This window comes from Ictalurus punctatus, chromosome 11 (assembly GCF_001660625.3).
Source record: "Ictalurus punctatus breed USDA103 chromosome 11, Coco_2.0, whole genome shotgun sequence".
NCBI classification, from domain to species: domain Eukaryota; kingdom Metazoa; phylum Chordata; class Actinopteri; order Siluriformes; family Ictaluridae; genus Ictalurus; species Ictalurus punctatus.
In genome coordinates, this window is record NC_030426.2 from 13,026,657 (window position 1) to 13,046,156 (window position 19,500).

The following is a 19,500-nucleotide window of genomic DNA, read 5'->3' on the forward strand; positions in this document are numbered from 1 at the left end:
AGTTATCTTACAACGGTGGCGTAGTGGTGTTGAACATATATAGTTGCAGCATCACAGCTCCAAGGTCCCCAGTTTGATCCTGAGCCAGGGGTTACTGTCTGTGTGGTTTCCTCCCACCCCAAAATGTGAATATGCAGGTAGGTGGATTGTCTACGCCCCTACAGTATGTGTGGATCTGTACATATGTGTCTGGTGCCTGGTACTGTGTTAAGTATCAATATTATAATTAACATGCCCATTTTTAAGAATTTCCCCTCTTAAAAAGATTCTTTGTGAATACAGTCCAAGATCCTGATTGACACCTGACACCAGGAGATGCCAGACATAGAGATTCAAAGCATGGAGACTTTCAGACATTTTATTCATCCAACAGGGAGTGTGCAAAAAAAAAAAAAAAAAAAAAGGGTTAAAGGCCTTTCAGTTGGCCAGATAGTCACTAGTCCATGTTCCCACAGGGAAGGCTGCATTTTGTGTCAACTGCTTAGGAAAGATAAAGCTGGCTAAACAGGCAGTACCGTATTTGAATCCAGCTATCCAAAGCAGTTATTTGTCAAAACACAAACATGCTGACAAACCTCCCCACAACATCTCCAGACTAATACTGAAATCATTCCAAGCCACTAATGTGTTACCACATTGTGGAATACACATTATACAGTACCAACTTTTATTCTTATCATTGAATCTTTACATTATACAAATGCCTTGTGAGGTTCAGATGTACAGTGGAGTCCAAAAGTCTGAGAGCACTAATGAAAATGCTTCTATTTTGTATACAAATTAATTCAATGCAACAATTTTCACTACAAATTATATTATTGACAACAACTTGAGTGAAAAGTACAATCTTTGGAATACTGACATGAATTTCAGAGTTTCTTGGTATTGTCTATGTATATGTCCCCTTTTTGCTTTATTGACAGTGTGCACTGGAGCTGGCATGGCACAAGTTTGTACAAAAACTTAGAATCCATTTTAAATCAAATTCAATGGAGTGTTTTCTGAACACATGCTTCAATAGAATAGATTAGACATGAGGAAAATCCGACCTTTTGTACAAAGCAGTTAAAGTGGGCAATATCACAAATTTGCCTACATTTAAATAGGGACTTAGAAGTAGTGTTTTAATATTAAATATTCATGATATTGAACATTAACATTATACGTTTTAAATTTTGAAAAATTCCAGATTTTCAGTGTGGTCGTAGACTTTTGGATCATGCTGTATGTGATGGAGGTTAGATGCTGAATACCAGTGGTCATGTGTGCATTGTCTGTCGGAATGTCATTTGAGTTTATAGCCTCTTCAGAGCCCCTTGCTCTTATGCCTAATCTTGTCCAAGCCTTCATCTTTTGGGTTCTGAGAGATAGCAGTCATGTCATGGTATGTGAAAAGGGGCTGGCCATGCATATCGGTACTGCACTCAGCACAAAGTACATATGGTCAGAACCAGCTTGCAACTGCACAGCCTTACAGGCATCACAGGATGAGCTGTATTAGGTTCCATCCTGACTCCTCCGTGGCTTCTTCACAGCCTTGCAGTTTTGATCTAGCACGCCACGTTCATCTTTACTCCTTTTTAATCGGCTCACCTGCAGCAGCACAAACATATTACTTTCTGACTATTCCGAAAAATATTTCTAGTCCCATTATCATTTAAAGATTTAAAGATATCTAAGCATGATGTTGAGTTTTACAGTGCTTACACTGGAGCCAGTTTTTTTTTTTTTTTTTCAAATCAAGGATCTTTAGTGTTATTTTAAATGGTCTTATACTTTTCAGACACATAATTTTAAAAGGTTTGAGCTTGGTTGTTGTAGCTGAAATTATTTGCTTACTATTTAATTTCAATAGAAGTGAGCAGCAAAATAACTGAACTTAACTATACATTTTAACAGCTCTATAACACGTTATAAAGAAATGGAGATCATGACAGTTTCTGTACCTTCGCATCATGTTCAGCAAACCTCTGGAACATGTTGGCGTAGATCTTTTTATCACGCTCATGGTGTTCACGTATTTTGCGTTGGCAGACAGCAATCTGGCAACGGGCTGCACGGTTGGTGGGATTGACCTGCAGAACTTGTCGGAAGTCCACTAGAGCCAGACTGAATTCATTCCTCAACAGACGAGCCTCACCGCGCCGATAGAGTGCTTTCTCATTCGCAGAGTCCAGCTCCACTACCTAGCAAAGACCAAAGCAGTTCAAACAGTACACATTCACAAACTGTTATGGTTAAGTCTTCATTGTGCAGCTACTCTGATGTTGAGGTATGTATCCAGTGCTATACCTTGTTGCAGTTATCCACAGCTTGAGAGTATTCCCGCAGCCGTAGGAAACACAGAGCCAGGTTTAAATGGGCAACAAGCAGGAGGGCCTGAATAGACTGTTGTTGCTCCTTTCCAGCTCCGCACTCCATCTCCAACCACGTTACAATACGCTGATACTGAATGATAGCCTGGTAGTATCGTCCAGCCTGAAACAACAACGTAGGCATATTCACAGTCATCACAATTTGTTCAAATGCCACAGTGACATGCTTATACATTATACAGTGATATTACTACAAATCTAAAAATCATACTCAAGCATAATTAATATAGTGAATCCATGACTCATGACTTGATCATTTATTGATAAATATCAAGTTTACATTCTAGCACATTTTTAAGTAGAGTTGCATGATAGGCCAGATCAACACTTATGTAGCCCATGTAGAGTAATTAAGGAATAAAACACGATGGGACATGCTGTTGTAGGTAAACAATCATTGATGGTGTAGTGTTTTGTGGCCTGGCGCAAAGCTTCTTAATGATGATTACAAAGCACTGACAGTGGAGGCTCATACACATACACACATATATATATATATATTATTTCACTGCCTGGCAAAAAAAAATCGCACATTCTAAAATTTAATTGCACCACCTTTAAATTTGATTACAGCGTGCATTCATCATAGCATTGTTTCGACAACCTTGTGCAATGTGACAACATTTTTTATATTCAGAGTCGCATTAAATTTTGGCTGAGATCGTATTGAGGATGGGAGAGTCGAACCACTCCATAAAGTCTTCTCCAGCATATCCCAAGACTTTCAATGGGGTTAAGGTCAAGACTGGTGGCCAATTCATGTGTGAAAATGATTCCTCATGCTCCCTGAACCACTCTTTCACAATTTGAGCCCGATGAACCTTGGCATTGTCATCCAGAAATATGCCTGTGCGATCAGGAAAAAATCCATTGATGGGATAAACTGCTCATTCAGTACATTCAGGAACTCAGCAAACTTCATTTTATTGCCACATAATGTTGCTGGGCATAGACCTGACCAACTGAAGCAACCCCAGATCATAACACCGTCTTCAGAGGCTTGTCCAGTAGGCATTATGCATGATGGGTGCATCGCTTCATGTGCTTCCCTTCTTACCTTGATGCACCCGTCGCTTTGGAATAGGGCAGGGGTGTCCAATTTTATCCGGAAAGGGCCGGTGTGTGGGTGCAGGTTTACATTCCAACCAAGCAGGAGCCACACCTGATTCCACCTGTTTAATCAGTTGATCTTGGCTTTCAGTAGACTCAGGTGTGGCTTCTGATTGGTTGGAATGAAAACTTGCACCCACACCGGCCCTTTCTGGATAAGATTGGACACCCCTGGAATAGGGTAAATCTGGACTCATCAGACCATGTGAGCTTTTTTCATAGCTTCACAGTGCAATCTTTATGCTCCCTAACAAATTGAAGTAGTTCTAATCTGATTAGCCTCACACTGATTAGGCCACACAGCGGTTTAGTCCCAGTCCTGTTAGTTCTCGTCGCATTGTACATGTGGAAATGCTCTTACTTTCACTATTAAACATAGCCATGAGTTCTACTGTTGATTTTTTACGATGTGACTTGGCCAAGCATTTTAAAGATCTTCGATCACGATCATTCAAGATATGGAACATTCATATTTCCAACCACATTTCTTTCTCAAGGTCACCACTCTCCTTACAGGATTTCAGCAGTCTCTTTAGTTGTTTTCTTTGCTTGTTGCAGACCAATATTTTTGCCCCTTCTGAAACACAGTAGCATCTTTTCTACGACCATGGGATACGTCTTCAGAATTGGCTGTTTAGGAAATGAGAAGCTACACTCTGCATCACTTAAAAGAATTGTTGCTAGCTGAAATATATTAATCACTGCAATAATGATCCAATCATAGGCTCTTAATTATCTGCGTATTTAAAGCCAAACAGCGATTGCTACATTATCTGCTGGACACATACAGCTGCCACACACACAGTAAACAAAGGTGTTTAAAAAACAGACTTCTCACCTTGAAGTACTGTGTTCCTTTCTGTTTGACCAAAACTGCTTGTTCTAGTTTCTCGCTCAAGTCCATTTCCCAGGATTCTTTGGCCTGAGGAAAAAATGTCAGCTTGCTAAACCTTTGTTCTATGAACACTGAGGGAGTGGTTTCTCTTTCATTGCCCCAGAACACTGCTGTTGTTCTATATTAAATAACGATTTTAATTCCATACTAGTACAAATTGAGGTCCTGGAATTTGATCTAAATTTATATTTGCTTACATGCAAACTCCTATGATATAAGCTTGTATTTTCTCATTTGTAAGTTGCTTTGGATAAAAGAGTCTGCTAAATGAATAAATGTAAATGTAAATGTAAGTTTAGCTAAAGCTCTGTTGGATTGATTTGCAAGTAACTTTATAGATTATTCAAGTTGCTATTGATATGAACTTGTTAAACTTTCGATAAATAACCTAAATAGGAGGTATTAGGCTCAAGGCCTCACCTTTTGAAAATCTTTGAGTGTCACTTCGTACAAAAGTTCTGCATTTGGTCCAATGTCCAATTCTGGTTTTCCTTCTTTACCATAGCCATATCTGCAAAATACAATACACATTGTGTCAACACTGCAACAACTACAAATAGATAAAAAGGCACACATTATAATATTACAATATGCAGTCATGTGAAAAAATAAGTACACCCGATGGAAATTGTTGGCTTTTTTTTTTTTTTTTTAGATATTTGTACAAGCTAACACTTGATCCTCTCTGAAACAGTGCCTATTAATGAAGTTGATATACTTGTACAAAGGAAAATTAGCTTTTTCAGTAATTTATTCAACAGAAATAGCAATAGATATGATATTCTTCTGTGGAAAAAGTAAGTACACCCTTGGCCTCAGAAGCTGGTATTGCCCCCCTTAGCAGAAATAACTTCTTGTAGGCATTTTGCATAATTGTCCACCAGTCTCTGACATTAGCTTGCTGGAATTTTTGACCACTCTTCCATGCAATATTCTTTCAGTTGCAAGATTTTTGACAGTCTTCTGGCATGTACTGTCTGTCCTTGTCCTTTCCTGTCCCCCCCAACATTTCAATGGAGTTCAAATCTGGTCTTTGACTAGGCCATTCCATAACCCGCCATTTCTTCTTTTTGAGTCATGCCTTGGTGTAGTTCAAGTCAAATCAAGTGGGTTTTTACTGTCATTCCTCTATATAGCTTGTATACATTGGAACAAAATGGTGTTTCTTTAGGACCATGGTGCAACACTGAACAGTACGCAAGAGTACATAAAGTGCAAATACACAACAGTGTGGCAGTGTGCTTAGGATCATTATCCTGTTGAGAGGCCCACTTTCGTTTCAGCTTCACCTTTTGGACAGATGGCCTCACATTATCTTCAAGCACGTTTTGATATGATGCAGAATTCATAGCTGAATCAATGAATGCAAGCTGTCCATTCCCTGAGGCAGCGAAGCAACCCCAAACCATAACATTTCTGCCATGATGTGTTTCAAATAATTTGGAGATCTTTTTAAATCCCTTGCCAGGCTTATAGGCATTCACAACCTTTTTTTCTGAAGGCTTTACAGAACACTTTAGATCTTGGCAAGATGACACCACACACCTCAATAGCAAAGAGAACACCAGACACTATATGTGATAGGTTTACATAAGACAGGCTCTACCTGCACTCCCTAAGCAGGTTCTAATCACTGGCACCCAATCTTGAACACCTGATTCCTGGCCAATACCATCCCTACAGTGAAGCATGGTGGAGGCAGCATCATGCTGTGGGGATGTTTTTCAGCGGCAGTAACTGGGAGACTAGTCAGGATCGAGGGAAAAATGAATGCAGCAATGTACAGAGACATCCTTGATGAAAACCTGCTCCAGAGCGCTCTGGACCTCAGACTGGGGCGAAGGTTCATCTTCCAACAGGACAACGACCCTAAGCACACAGCCAAGATAACAAAGGAGTGGCTACAGGACAACTCTGTGAATGTCCTTGAGTGGCCCAGCTAGAGCCCAGACTTGAACCCCATTGAACATCTCTGGAGAGATCTGAAAAGGGCTGTGTACCGACGCTCCCCATCCAACCTGATGGAGCTTGAGAGGTCCTGCAAAGAAGAATGGGAGAAACTGCCCAAAAATAGGTGTGCCAAGCTTGTAGCATCATACTCAAAAAGACTTGAGGCTGTAATTGGTGCCAAAGGTGCTTCAACAAAGTATTGAGCAAAGGCTCTGAATACTTATGTACATGTGCTTTTTTTTGTTTTTTTATTTTTAATAAATTTGCAAAGATTTCAAACAAACTTCTTTCATGTTGTCATTATGGGGTATTGTTTGTAGAATTTTGAGGAAAATAATGAATTTAATCCATTTTGGAATAAGGCTATAACATAACAAAATGTGGAAAAAGTGAAGCTCTGTGAATACTTTCCGGATGCACTGTAATATATGGCATAATATAAATAACCATTTTAATGTGTGATGAAAAGTATATTGTAATTTAATCATGTGTGCCCATATATCTCATACTATATGGTTTTAGATCCTAAAATGAAATACAAAATAAAACAAAGGTAACCGGAGTAAACACACAATACAGTTTTTATTTATTTGTCTTTTTTATTGAAGCAAAAAAAGTTAACCAACACCTATCACCCATGTGAAAACTAAGTGTCCCCTTAAATCTGTTTGTGCCACCTTTAGCACCAATAACTGCAACCAAATGCGTCTGATAACTGGAGATCAGACTTTCACTTACTTCTAGGACTTGGACTCACTCCTATGGATCATTGTCTTGCATAAACCAGCTGTGCTCGAGTTTCAAGTTACGGACTGAAGACCGGACATTCTCCTTTAGGATTTTCTGGTAAAGAGCAGAATTCATGTTTCCCTCAATTATTGCAAGTTGCCTTGCATCCCCACACCATCACATTCCACCACCATGCTTGACCATAGGAATTCTGTGTTTGGTTTATGCCAGATGTAACGGGACCCCTGTCTTCCAAACAGTTCCACTTTTGACTCATAAGTCCACAGAACATTCTCCCAAAATGTTTGAGTATCATCAAGGTGTGTTTTGGAAAAATTCAGACCAGCCTTAATGTTCTTCTGGGTTAACAATGCTTTTCACCTCACCACTCTTCCATGGATGCCATTTTTGACCAGTGTCTTTCTGATAGTGGAGTCATGAACAGTGACCTTCATTGTTGAAAGAGAGGCCTGTAGGTCCTTTGATGTTGTCCTTGGGTCTTTTGTGACTTCCTGGATGAGTAGTTGTTGTGCTCTTTGAGGAATTTTGGAAGGTCCTCCACTTCTGGGAAGCTTCACGACTGTGCCTACTGTAATGGCTCTCACTGTGGTTCTTTGGAGTCCCAAAGCCTTGGACATAGCTTTTTAGCCCTTCCCAGAATTAGGTATTTCAGTCACCTTCTTCCTCATAATTTCTGGAATTTCTTTCAACTTTGGTATGATGTGTTAGTGGGTAAAACCTTTTAATATACTTCATGTTCTTGATAAAGTTCTATTTAAGTGTTGATTTGATTGAACAGGGTTTGCAGTAATCAGGCCTGGTTGTGACTAGTCCAGCTGAACCACAATTCACAGTTTTAGGTAATTAGTTAATTAGTTAATTTGGGTAATTGGGTAACTAATTCACACAAGCCCAGTTGGTATTGGATAACTATTTTGCTTCCATAAATAACATTTCCATTTAAAACCTCTATATTGTGTTTACTCAGGTTGCCTTTGTTTTATCTTAGATTTTGGTTTAATTTCTAAAATATTTTAGTATGAGTAGCCTACACTGTATAGCCATTTTCACAGCAGCATGTATAGTCATTTTAATGTATGATGAACAGTATATTGTGATATAATCATGTGTGCCTTTTTATCAATTTGCAGTTGTATTATAATCTAATCTAATGTAATATAATATAATATAATATAATCACTAGAATTCTGGTTGCAATCATGAGGACCTGAGGTGAACCACCATTTTTGGAACCTACTTGGGTTTTAAGTATAATAGACAGCATTCCCCTTTCTGCATCTTCTCCATGGCCCGATCCACTCCCAGAGGAACACCCATGTCCTCAGATTCTCCCACCACAAATGTGGCATCCCGTGAATCAAACAAACGGCCACAACACCTTCCCTCCAAGTGTACTGTAGCACACAAAAAAAATGTACAGGTTTGTCACACATCCAAAAATACATAAATCAAGTAGGGATGCACCGAAATAAAAATTCTTGGCTGAAGCCAAAACCGAATATAATGAAAAACTTGGCCGAAGGCTGAATACCGAACACGTTTTTTTCGCGTTTTTTCCATTTATTTTACCATTTTTTTCACCATTGCATAAATTAAATAGTTAAAATGTGCTTTTTACTATTTTGTCTTGCTTTTCAAAGAAAAAATCAATTCCAAAAACTACAGTTTCAAAATATTTATTTAACACTGAACATTTTTTTTTTCATTCCAGCAGGCTTAGGCTATCAACAAGGCACAATATAACTTTAAATAAATAAATGAGTAAAATAGAAATATTTTGATGTCATCTTTGAGCCCCCCTTGAATAGCCTACGTTAGGCTTATAACTGACTGCTGAAAGAATGGAACACTCTGTAGCCTACAACAACAAAGAGCATTAAAAAGTGCATTGACAAGAGTGCAGAAAATGGTTCTATTGGGTTGTATACAGCTGATTATACTGGGAATATATACCGCTCATGTCCCTGTACACCTCGTGGAGTATTATAGTGGATATAGTATAGTTAGATACGTTGTTAATGTTATGTTCCTTGATAGATTTAGTTAGTTTAAACTATAGATTAATTCATTTAGTCCCCGCTGGTTTTTCCGCTCCCAGTCCATAGTACTAGTTCATGTTTCTTGTTTTGTGTTTTGACTGTTTTCTGTGACCGCGACTTTGATTCCTGCTTTGCCCTGTTTATGCCTGTTTGCCGATCGCCCGACCCTTTGCCTGTCTTGACTACGTTTTTTGGATTACGATTTGGATTTGTCTGCCTGCCCTTAAATAAATACGTCTTTACCTGCTTCCGTACTCTACTCCCTTACGTCTCGCGACGTGACAGAATACTCCGGAACAACAAACACACGTGTCCAGAGTAAACAATGTCATGGTTGTCAACATCCGAAGAGCATGCCCTCGCTGAGCACTCATGCACGTGCGCGCCCGCTCTTCTCTCGGAGCGTGCTGCCAGAAGTGGAGGTCGTGATATTCGCGTGTCTCACTCTGGTTGCTAGGCTATTTGGTCGCGTCATCAAACACGTCATTGTTCGTTCAAATTTATTCGGCCTTTTCACTTATTTCGGCCGATGAACATTCGGTGCATCCCTAAAATCAAGAATTCCAGCATTCTAATGAAATATATATATATATATATATATATACCATGAACTGTTGCTCCATCATTGGGATTGCTGTAGCCTTCACCTTTGACCTTAATTCTCCTTAAGATTCCACTATCCTCTGTAAGTTCCTCCCCTCTAAAACTCAAGAGCTCTACCTGAAAAGCAAGCAGAGGGAATATATTAGCCAACTACTTGTCTTCTAGAAAACTTTTTTTTCTGGTGGTGATAATATGTAATAAATCTCATCCTGTCTAACCACATTGAAAAGCATGAATAAAAAGAAAAGTCTTTCTGTACAAAATGCAAACCTCAAACAATAGTGTAGAGTTTGGAGGGATCTTTGGGGGGCTGCCAACAGAGCCATAGGCATATTCTGGCTTACACATCAGAAGACACACCTCTCCTTTCTGCATGGAACACACACCAATATCCCATGCTTTGATCACCTGACCTTTAAGACAGCAATAGAGAAGACATCTTCAATATCTAATGCTATCTGATGGCACTAATGCCATCATAAAAAATGCAATAAAGACATTCCTGTGTGCCATTAGTTTATTTTATTTTTTAACCAGGAAAGGCTCTTAAAATTACAAATTGCTTTTTTCAAGAGCGTCCTGGCCAAGATAGGCAGTAGCAAATCATTTCACAATTACAAACAGACAACATAAAACCAATAAACAGTCCAAATTTACAATCAAACACCTAACTTAGTGTTCTAGACATGTCTTGTACCCATACACAATGCTCCTTTCACAGAATGAACATGTAAAACAAACTTGCACTTGGGCATATAAATGCAGTCCAGGGAGGTGCAACTGAAACAAGTAGAACATGGTATGCATCAGCATCGTTTAATATAGGAGAAACTACTTATGGCATAATAATACAAGGTTCTACGTGACATGCATGACTAAGTGCATTGGCTTTCAATTTCAGAAATTTCAACATTTGCCTAGTACAAATGTGTAGGTGTTACAAAATAAACTACAAAAGTACAAAAAAGGAAGAGGAATAGGACTAGTTTCCCAGAACAAAGAGAACATCCAATTCCCACAGGTATTAACCAGAAACATGCAATGACATTGAGGTAGGCTAGTTCTCTACATTATTAATATGCAATTCATATATAGATGGACACAAACCAGTATTTTAACAGTGAATTTAACACTGATGTAAACATTTCAACATCTCAGTTGAAATGTCTCTACTACTTCACAGTAGTGTAAGTTACATTTGTGGCAAAAGAGAAAAAAAGCTCGATAAAGGCTCGTGTCTAACCAGTAACTTATATTTTGGGCAATTTATGGTTTATGCTTATAATTATATGGTTATGACTATAATTGCCTGTTTGGGATTTTTAAATCCTTGTTGCTACAGGTATTTAAAAAAAACACACACACACACATACAAAAACAATATCATGGCTAAATTATTACCTAGTTAATTTAAGAGAAATTGCTCAATATAATTGCAATACCTTTGCCTACATTGAAGACAAAAGGCTTCTTATGGTCAAAACTGGAGTCAAACTTCTTCCCATTAAGCAATTTTCCAGTGTAGTGGACATGCACCTTGTCCCCAATCATAGGCCTCTCTTCCTCTGTACCATGCCGCTTCACAATCTATGGAGATTATAAAAGAGAGTCCTCTCCATTATCAATGTTCATTTAAGAAATCTGGTAATTCAGATCTGAACACTTTAGCTGAACCAGCAAGGTAAAATCTGATGCCTGAAAATAAGTCATTGTGTTCACTTAACTGCTGTAGAGAAAACTGACAGTTTGGATAGAGATATTTCATCACTATTTATTTTTCATCCATGGTTTTTTTTATTATACAGATTTGTATTGGAGGTTTCAGTTAAAACAATTCTCTATATTTCTTACTTTTCAAAAGTTGGGATGAAGGGATGTTAAATTCAAATAATCTTTTTTCCAAAATTGACTTGAAAATATTGAATGGTTAAATAATATGTAAAATAATAATAATAATAATAATAATAATAATAATAATAATAATAAATAATGCTTTAATTATGCATTCTACCACCAACACACTCAGCACAACGTATCACTCTACATTAAATGCATAATTCACATGTTCATATGGATAAATATCAAGGCTTAGGCAACAATTCTATAAATTCCCAAACCACATATTTGTGATGGATGTTTATCAGTATTACTATCAGCAGCAATCTACATACAGTCATTACGTTCAAATTCAACTTCCAAATTTAGAAAAAACGATTTTCTCAGTTCATTTCTTAGAGGCTGAGTCATCATTCCGGCACAATGAAAATATTATGTCAGTTGAGAAATCCTGACTGAGATGGACAGAAAGAGTGATAGTGATATAATACAGTTTTACTAGCCTTGCACACGCCCCGGTCTTTGTTTTGAGTAATGTCTAAACCCTGTGAAGCAAATAGGGCAATAGGAGACTGGGCAGTTGGACACACATCCTCAAATTTAGCCATCTCCTGAAGACGTGTCCTTGTTCCCCTAAAAAACAAATACATATACAAACACATTACCTTTACATGCAATATGAAATGTTAACATATGTACTATAATGTTATAATGGATCCTTACTCCTATACTGTATATTGAATTGATGTGATTATAAAAATAGGCAGCTGTGTAAAAACACACAAAATAAATGTATAATATAAAAATATATAGCATGGTATTTTGGACATTTTATTTCAAACAGAATCTCTATTAATACACCGATCAGCCATAACAGTAAAACTACTAATGACAGGTGAAGTGAATAACATTGATTATCTCGTTATAATGGCACCTGTCAAGTGGTGGGATATATTAGACAGCCAGTGAACAGTTAGTTCTCAAAGTTGATTTGTTCGAAGCAGGAAAAATGGACAAGCGTAAGGATCTGAGTGACTTTGACAAGGGCTAAATTGTGATGGCTAGATGACCAGGTCAGAGCATCTCCAAAATGGCAGGTCTTATGGGGTGTTCCTGTATGATTTTGGAATTTAAATGACCTCTTTGCACAATAATCTATTAAGAAGCACGCTATAACGAATGCCCTCAGACTGTGCCAAGTGCATGTGTGTGTCCCCTTAAGACGTTCACGGATTATTCAGAAACGAAACGCGGCACTTCACAGTTGTGAGTCATTACACGCATCAGGTAGATAGCAAGAGATGGCGCAGACAAAATCGGGATACCAAAAGAGGAAAGAAAAACATGAAAAAAAAAAGAGAGCAAGACGGGGAACACAGCTTTTCAAAAAATAAGGTGATTTATGTTCCCTGTTTTGTGGTATGATTCTGGAGCTAGCCCGTATAATTAACATTAAATAGAAATTCTATCAGTTACTCACCCCGATGTTTATCCTTGGAAGTTGGAACACAATATTTCCACGAATGTATGTTTTTCCATGCAATCGTGCAATAGTAATGGAGCATTGAGCTTAAAAAAGGACGGAAAAGCACCAAGTGACAATAAAACTAGTCCAGTGTTGTATATATCCAAACTTTCTGAAGCCTTTCTGTGAGGAATCGATCGAAATTGAATGTAATCATATAAATCTGCTTTAATTGTCCTGAGTGAGTTTATGAGAGAAGTGTTGTAATGATGTCAGATTCGTGAGTGAATCGTTTGTTTCAGTCAGTTCATTTCAATGAATTGGAGAATCCTGTTGATAAAACCAGTCTGAATGATTCATTCACTAATAGAACCGTTTTGATTCTCAAGTTCAACTCACCGATTCAATGATCCTGTCACTATTTTAGCTAATTTCTACATTTCTTTCTGGAGCTGCTGGTGTGTGAAACTTATTAATCACTTATTAATATTAATAACAACAACAACAATAATAATAATAATAATAATAATAAAGTTCATTGTTCTTGGTACTTGGGGAATATGAAATTAAAAGTCGACAGCTTATAAAGACATCCAGACAGAGTTTCTATAGTATCTGTGTACGAGAGAGAAAGTACAATGGTGTTAATTACTTGTACTGTATATATAGTTATTTGTATACAGTTATAAATGCATAATTTTAGTTAATTTAATAAACTGTTAAAATTTAGTTCTTTATAATCTCTTACTGAATATGCAATAATTGTTATGCTTATTGATATTGACTGTTTTTACACGTGGCAAGAAAAGATCATTGGAGGGTGGGCGCTTGAGCCCGGAGTACTAATTAGCCTGGGTGCCCAGAAACCTTAGCGGCACCCCTGGGTGTTCCCAGTATGCAGTGGTCCAGGGAAGGACAACCGGTGAACCAGCAACAGGGTCATGGGCGCCCAAGCCTCACTGATGCATGTGGGGAGTGGGGAGCCTAGCCAGTCTGGTCCGGTCCCACAGAGATACTGTAGCACAAATTAGTGAAAAAAGTTAATGTTGCCATGATAGAAAGGTGGCAGAACACACAGCACATAACAGCTTCCATGCTGACCCTGGTCTACTGCCCAAAGCGCCTACAATGGGCATGTGAGCATCAGAACTTGATCATGGAGCAATGGAAGAAGGTGGCCTGGTCTGATGAATCACATTTTCTTTCACACCATGTGGATGGCTGGGTGCATGTGTGTCGCTTACGTGGGGAAGAGATGGCACCAGGATGCACTATGGGAAGAAGGCAAGCTGGCTGACAAAGTGTGATGCTCTGGACAAAGTTATGCTGGAAAAACTTGGGTCCTGGCATTCACGTGGATGTTACATTGGCACATACCACCTACCTAAACATTGTTGTACACCGCTTCATGGCAATGGTATTCCCTAATGGTGTGGCCTCTTTCAGCAAGATAATGAGCCCTGCCACACTGCAAAACTTGTTCAGGAATTGTTTGAGGAACATCACAAAGAGTTCATGGTTTTGACATGTCCTCCAGATTTCCCAGATCTCAATCTGATCAATCATCTGTGGGATGTACTGGACAAACCAGTCCAATCCATAGAGGCTCCACCTAGCAAATTACAGGACCTAAACGATCTTCTGCTAATATCTTGGTGCCAGATACCACAGCACATCTTCAGAGGTCTTGTGAAGTCCATGCCTGGACGGGTCAGAGCTGTTTTGGTGGAACAAGGGGGACCTACACAATATTAGGCAAGTGGTTTTAATGTTATGGCTGAAAAATATATATTCAGCACAATTTATACAACTCAAGTCATCATCTATGAGACTAAGATGTAGCCATTACCAGGATAATAAAAGCTACCAATGATTAAATGTCACATTGTTCACTTGTTACTCTTCTCGTTACTCTTCCCTTTTCTGAAAACAGGCCTGACTTAATCTGTATGACACTGAGTAATGCAAGTTTGATTTGGCATCATTCAGAGTGTGTAATAACAGATACACAACTGTATCTATTACACAATATTTTGCTTCAATATCCTGTTGTAAGCAGGGGTTTAGGAAAATGTGTTTTCCTCAACAACAACAACAACAACAAAACTGAGTGACTGCAGAGTTTCTTGCTTACACAGTCTGAAACCTTTGTATAAACTTGTGTAAGTCTGGAAACTGTAGAGAATGGCTACATTTGCATCTTATACTTATAACTGCATCTGTAGCATACCCTCTATTCATAACAATTTACAGCTTCCTGTTTCGCCTACTATTTTAAAACACTCACTAATAAAACACTAATAAACGTGGAATAGCCAAATGTCTGACTTTATAACATGTCTTTAATTCAACCTACAGTTGACAAGATCATACAATACAGAATAGATAATGAAGGAAGAACTAAATTAATGAATCACTGAATTCATTATTTAATAGGGCTTCTAAACAATAATATCCACGGCATCTGGTAATTCCAGATCAGCTTCAGACTGTTAAAATGGATCAATAATTTCCATCATCAGTCCTCATTGTACAGATTGTAGTGTTTTCTAACTGATTTTCCCCAAAATTATTTATAACAAAAAAAAACACTGCAAACCACCGATGTTAAATTTAAGATTTTTTTAATGTCTCATACACACACACACACACAAACACACATATACACACACACACACACACACGTACACACACACACAAGGAGCCTCTTCACAATCTTATCAGATGTACAATTAAGCATTTAAGTTTATGTAAGACAGAGAAACACAGAGACACCGAATGTCAGAGTGTCTTTGTCTCTTATCTGATTTTCTCCAATCTGTATATATGTTTATCCAGAGGCACTTTGTCAGCTCTGTGCGTGTGTGTGTGTCCCTGGTAAGAGGAGGTGTATGTGTGAGTGTACACTCATGAGTCTGTGCTGGGGAACACCATGTTCCTTCTATTCACAGTTTCTGGCGCAATCCAGTTGCGTATACCAAATTTATATCTTCACACTGGGTCCCAGAGACCAATCTTTATCATTTCAGCTCCAAATATTAAACCAAACATATTTGTTGTTTTATAACCATTCATATGCAAGCTACAAGACCAAAACCCAAACAGAGCAGAGAACATTCAGTTCAGTTCTGCAAGATACACACTATTACTCAAGGATTTCTCTCAAAGAACTTGCTTATATACACACACACAGGAGAAAAACCTTTTATATATATATATATATATATATATATATATATATATATATATATATATATATATGCACAACCTTAATCTGCCTCCCATCATTCCATGCCTGACTGCCCCACTGCTTAGATGTACTGGTAAATACTAAATACTGTCCAAATTATACACCTATCTGAAAGCCACCTACATCGTGGTGATGCATCCTCACATCATTCTTCATCTGATAATTAAATTGAACTTCAGCTTACTAGTGTAACTCGATCACATCCAGTACTTCTTAGACAAAGAGGCGAATGAACCACAGTTGATTCATTCTGTCCTCACACATCATCGACACTGGAACACACTTAGATAACATCTCAGGTTCAAACACAATGACACGCAGGCATGCATACAAGTACGTGTCAGTATGCAATTTATAGATCTTTTGTTTCTTTGACCTTCATTTATTTATTTATTTTTACAAGAAAATTCACTTGATTTGTAAACAACTCAGTTTTCCACTGATGGCAGATTACCATCTTTCTTATAGATGTTATTCACACTAGCAGGTATGTTCTGTTCTTGAAAAACAGGAACATGGCTACAAGCACATGCTTACATAAATTCTAGGAAAACCCTCCAGGCTTGCACTGTATGTAGACAGCTAAGAAAAGGCAGCATATTCACACTGATATTCTTATTGGATCATGTAAGTTTCATTTATCATCAACAAAAACCTTATTGACCAACCTTAAATACTTGGTGCAAATATTAGGACAGTCTTCAGATAGACTCAGGGAGAATGAGAAAGAGACTGTGACCCCACATGAGCTCTTGGATGGCCATTCGGGTTCACGGAGTTCTTCTGAACTCGAGCATTAGAAAGGAAAAAAAAAGATGACTTGGTCTTCTTGTGGTTTTCTTATAGTCAACTGTAGTCTATAGCATAAAGTAACCTACATTAGGTTATATTTGCTGTCTGCACTTTATATTAGCTCTGAATAAAGACAATATTATAGCTTGATAACGTTTTGGGATGTCAGGTGAGTGCTTATGTGATGTTATGAAAAGAATTTAATATGTAGGTTCAATAACTTTAATACGTTTTAAGATGGTCCATATAAGAAGGTGAACTAGTTGAATTCCCTGTAATCGAAGAGCTCATGACCTTATTGTAGCAACATGAAATGGAGAAATTATTATTATTAAACTGTACCTTTCCTTGTTGCTGGAGTGTTTGTGATTTTAATATGTGCCTTTCACATGGAAACGTGGCTATAGTGTACCTTTTGAATGATTTCAAATGAACAGGTATTTTTGGTGGGTTTTTTTTTTTAGGATAAAGCTTTAAAGGTACACTACAAGTCCCTTATTAGGTAAAAGACAGCCTAGTAAAGGTAGGTTACACAAGGTCTACCCTCTCAGGCGACATGGAAAAGGAACAGCCGAGTACCCGTTTTTTCTGAAAGTGTGGCAAGCTATTACAAGCCTAGGTTTGAATTAATGGGTCGTGTCATGGTTGGTGTGTAAAATAAATAAATAAATAAATAAATAACCAAATAAATAAATTAAAAATACTTACAATATTTCTCTTTTGTCTCCGTACCCTCTCATGCGGTTGACTGTATAATCCCCAGGGAACTTTCCACAATTTTAGCCGGCAAGTGCAACATGTACCCGTACCGCTTTAAGGGCGCCGCGCGCTGCCACTGCCTCTGCCGGGGAAGAAACCCGCCCTCTTCCACCGTGAGTACTAAATGTTCCAGCGGCGCTATTTTACATCGCTCACGCTGAACAACAAAGCCACATGGGCTGGGGGGGTGAGAGGAAACGACGAACTTGGGAGGCGGAGTGAATGAAGGATGGGCACTGAAGCCTATAGTGAAAAGAAAAAAAAAAAAAGGCGAAGGGCAGGTTCTTGTAAACTATCCACAAAGTAACACAATGTTCCGGCTGCGCTGTAGCTCGCTGTGATGAGAACACTGTGTCCTAGTAGACACTGTGACCCGTAACCCGTTCTGTGCCGAATCGACCAGGGAACAGTGTGTGTAGTGAACAGAGCCACACACACTCCACATCCATATAACGCGCTACAAACAACACTGGAACATCAAATCCAAGTTTATTAATATTACAGCTCTAAACGTGTACTTCCTTTCTAAACGACTATGTTTTTTTTTCTTCTTCCTGCTACTGCTGTGTGAGACATTAACCTATTTTTAGCCTAAACCTTAACCTGCACTGTCAGCAATGTCTGCTTTTTCACTCCTCTCACAATCAGGAACAGTCATTATAATGAACTATCTAGAAACTAATCAGCACATCTTTTAGTAAAGAGGAGGGAAAAACAACGAAAGGAAAAGGAAGGAAAACAAGGTATGGTGTACTGCCAACAGAAATGAAAATGCCTTACAGGAAAATAATCACGTTTCTGTGAATAGAGCTATTATGAGTTAAGTAAAGTTCTCCTAGTACAAAGTAAAATAGACTTATAGAAGCCATTCAGTACACCAGACAACAGATGGAAATCTCAGTTCTGTAAAAGGAGCACACTTAGTCAAGTGGGGTTAACAACTGTCAGTCTTTTGTGTACCCACGAAAGAATAACTCACTTGATACAGCCATGGGGGTTAGAACCAAAATAACATGCTGTTACTCCTGTGCTTCCATCATGTACTTTTGCTACAGAAGACATGATGTTCTCCTGTTCAATCACACTGAAACAAACGCCCGAGTTCAAGACTGAGGGCTTTTTTAGTGGAATAAAACAAAATGTGTGACCATTATAATTTGTCACATCATTACAAGTGTGTACAAAGTGTGTAGCTCCTGTATCCTTATATATCTCTTAATTAAATTGTTTTGCCATTATACAATTAAAACGGCCAAGTCTTCACTATATGTAGTATATTAGTGTGTTAACTCCTCGGACAGCATTTTAGAGTATCAAGCTGCAAAATATAGCCTTATTCATTTTAGTTTCATTTCAGTTCTGATGGTACACAACCCTCCAGAGGGTGATCACTGAGGAAGGCAGAATGCTATTTTTGCTGTGTGTAAGATGTTCATTAAAGTTGGCACAAGAAGCTAACAATAAGCAGGAGGCTATTCAAGGACACCACTCTCACAGCCCTCTACACAATAAGAACCTGGGCCCATTTCTCTACACAGATATCATATCTCTTGTTTTCTAGCTCTTACCATATTCTAAAAGAATTTGCTCCAATTATATGCTTGTGTATTTGAGAATACATAATATTTTAAAAGTAATTATGTATATTAGATTTCAGATAGTTTTTAAGTTAACAG

At 38.1% G+C, this 19,500-nt stretch overlaps 1 protein-coding gene across 4 annotated transcripts; it reads right to left on the reverse strand.

The window, feature by feature from the left end:
- Nucleotides 1-344: 344 nt before the first annotated feature.
- On the reverse strand, nt 345-18,042 carry fkbp5 (FKBP prolyl isomerase 5). 4 transcript variants are annotated; one of them, XM_017479444.3, is made up of 12 exons: nt 17,774-18,039; nt 16,942-17,061; nt 12,062-12,191; nt 11,165-11,309; nt 9,993-10,135; nt 9,725-9,839; nt 8,318-8,474; nt 4,801-4,891; nt 4,324-4,407; nt 2,293-2,478; nt 1,947-2,186; nt 345-1,593 (listed from the first exon to the last, which is right to left on the reverse strand). In XM_017479444.3, exons 1-12 carry the CDS (start codon nt 17,803-17,805, stop codon nt 1,498-1,500), a joined length of 1,539 nt encoding a protein of 512 aa, XP_017334933.1. In that variant the 5' UTR covers nt 17,806-18,039; the 3' UTR covers nt 345-1,497. The 4 variants fall into 4 exon arrangements, with proteins under 4 accessions (XP_017334933.1, XP_017334936.1, XP_017334934.1 ...); XM_017479447.3 differs by having other exon boundaries at nt 16,942-17,056; nt 17,774-18,036; XM_017479445.3 differs by lacking the exon at nt 4,324-4,407 and having other exon boundaries at nt 17,774-18,042.
- Nucleotides 18,043-19,500: the final 1,458 nt, after the last annotated feature.

What these genes read in the sequence shown, in the direction of transcription:
- fkbp5 (XM_017479444.3), bottom strand. Translation starts at nt 17,805, where the DNA reads ATGAGAGGGTACGGAGACAAAAGAGAAATATT. An exon ending in GGAGACAAAAGAGAAATATT is followed by an intron (nt 17,062 to 17,773) that starts GTAAGTATTTTT and finishes CTAATGCTCGAG; the next exon opens with TTCAGAAGAACTCCGTGAAC. An exon ending in CTATTATACTTAAAACCCAA is followed by an intron (nt 4,892 to 8,317) that starts GTAGGTTCCAAA and finishes TGTATTTTGCAG; the next exon opens with ATATGGCTATGGTAAAGAAG.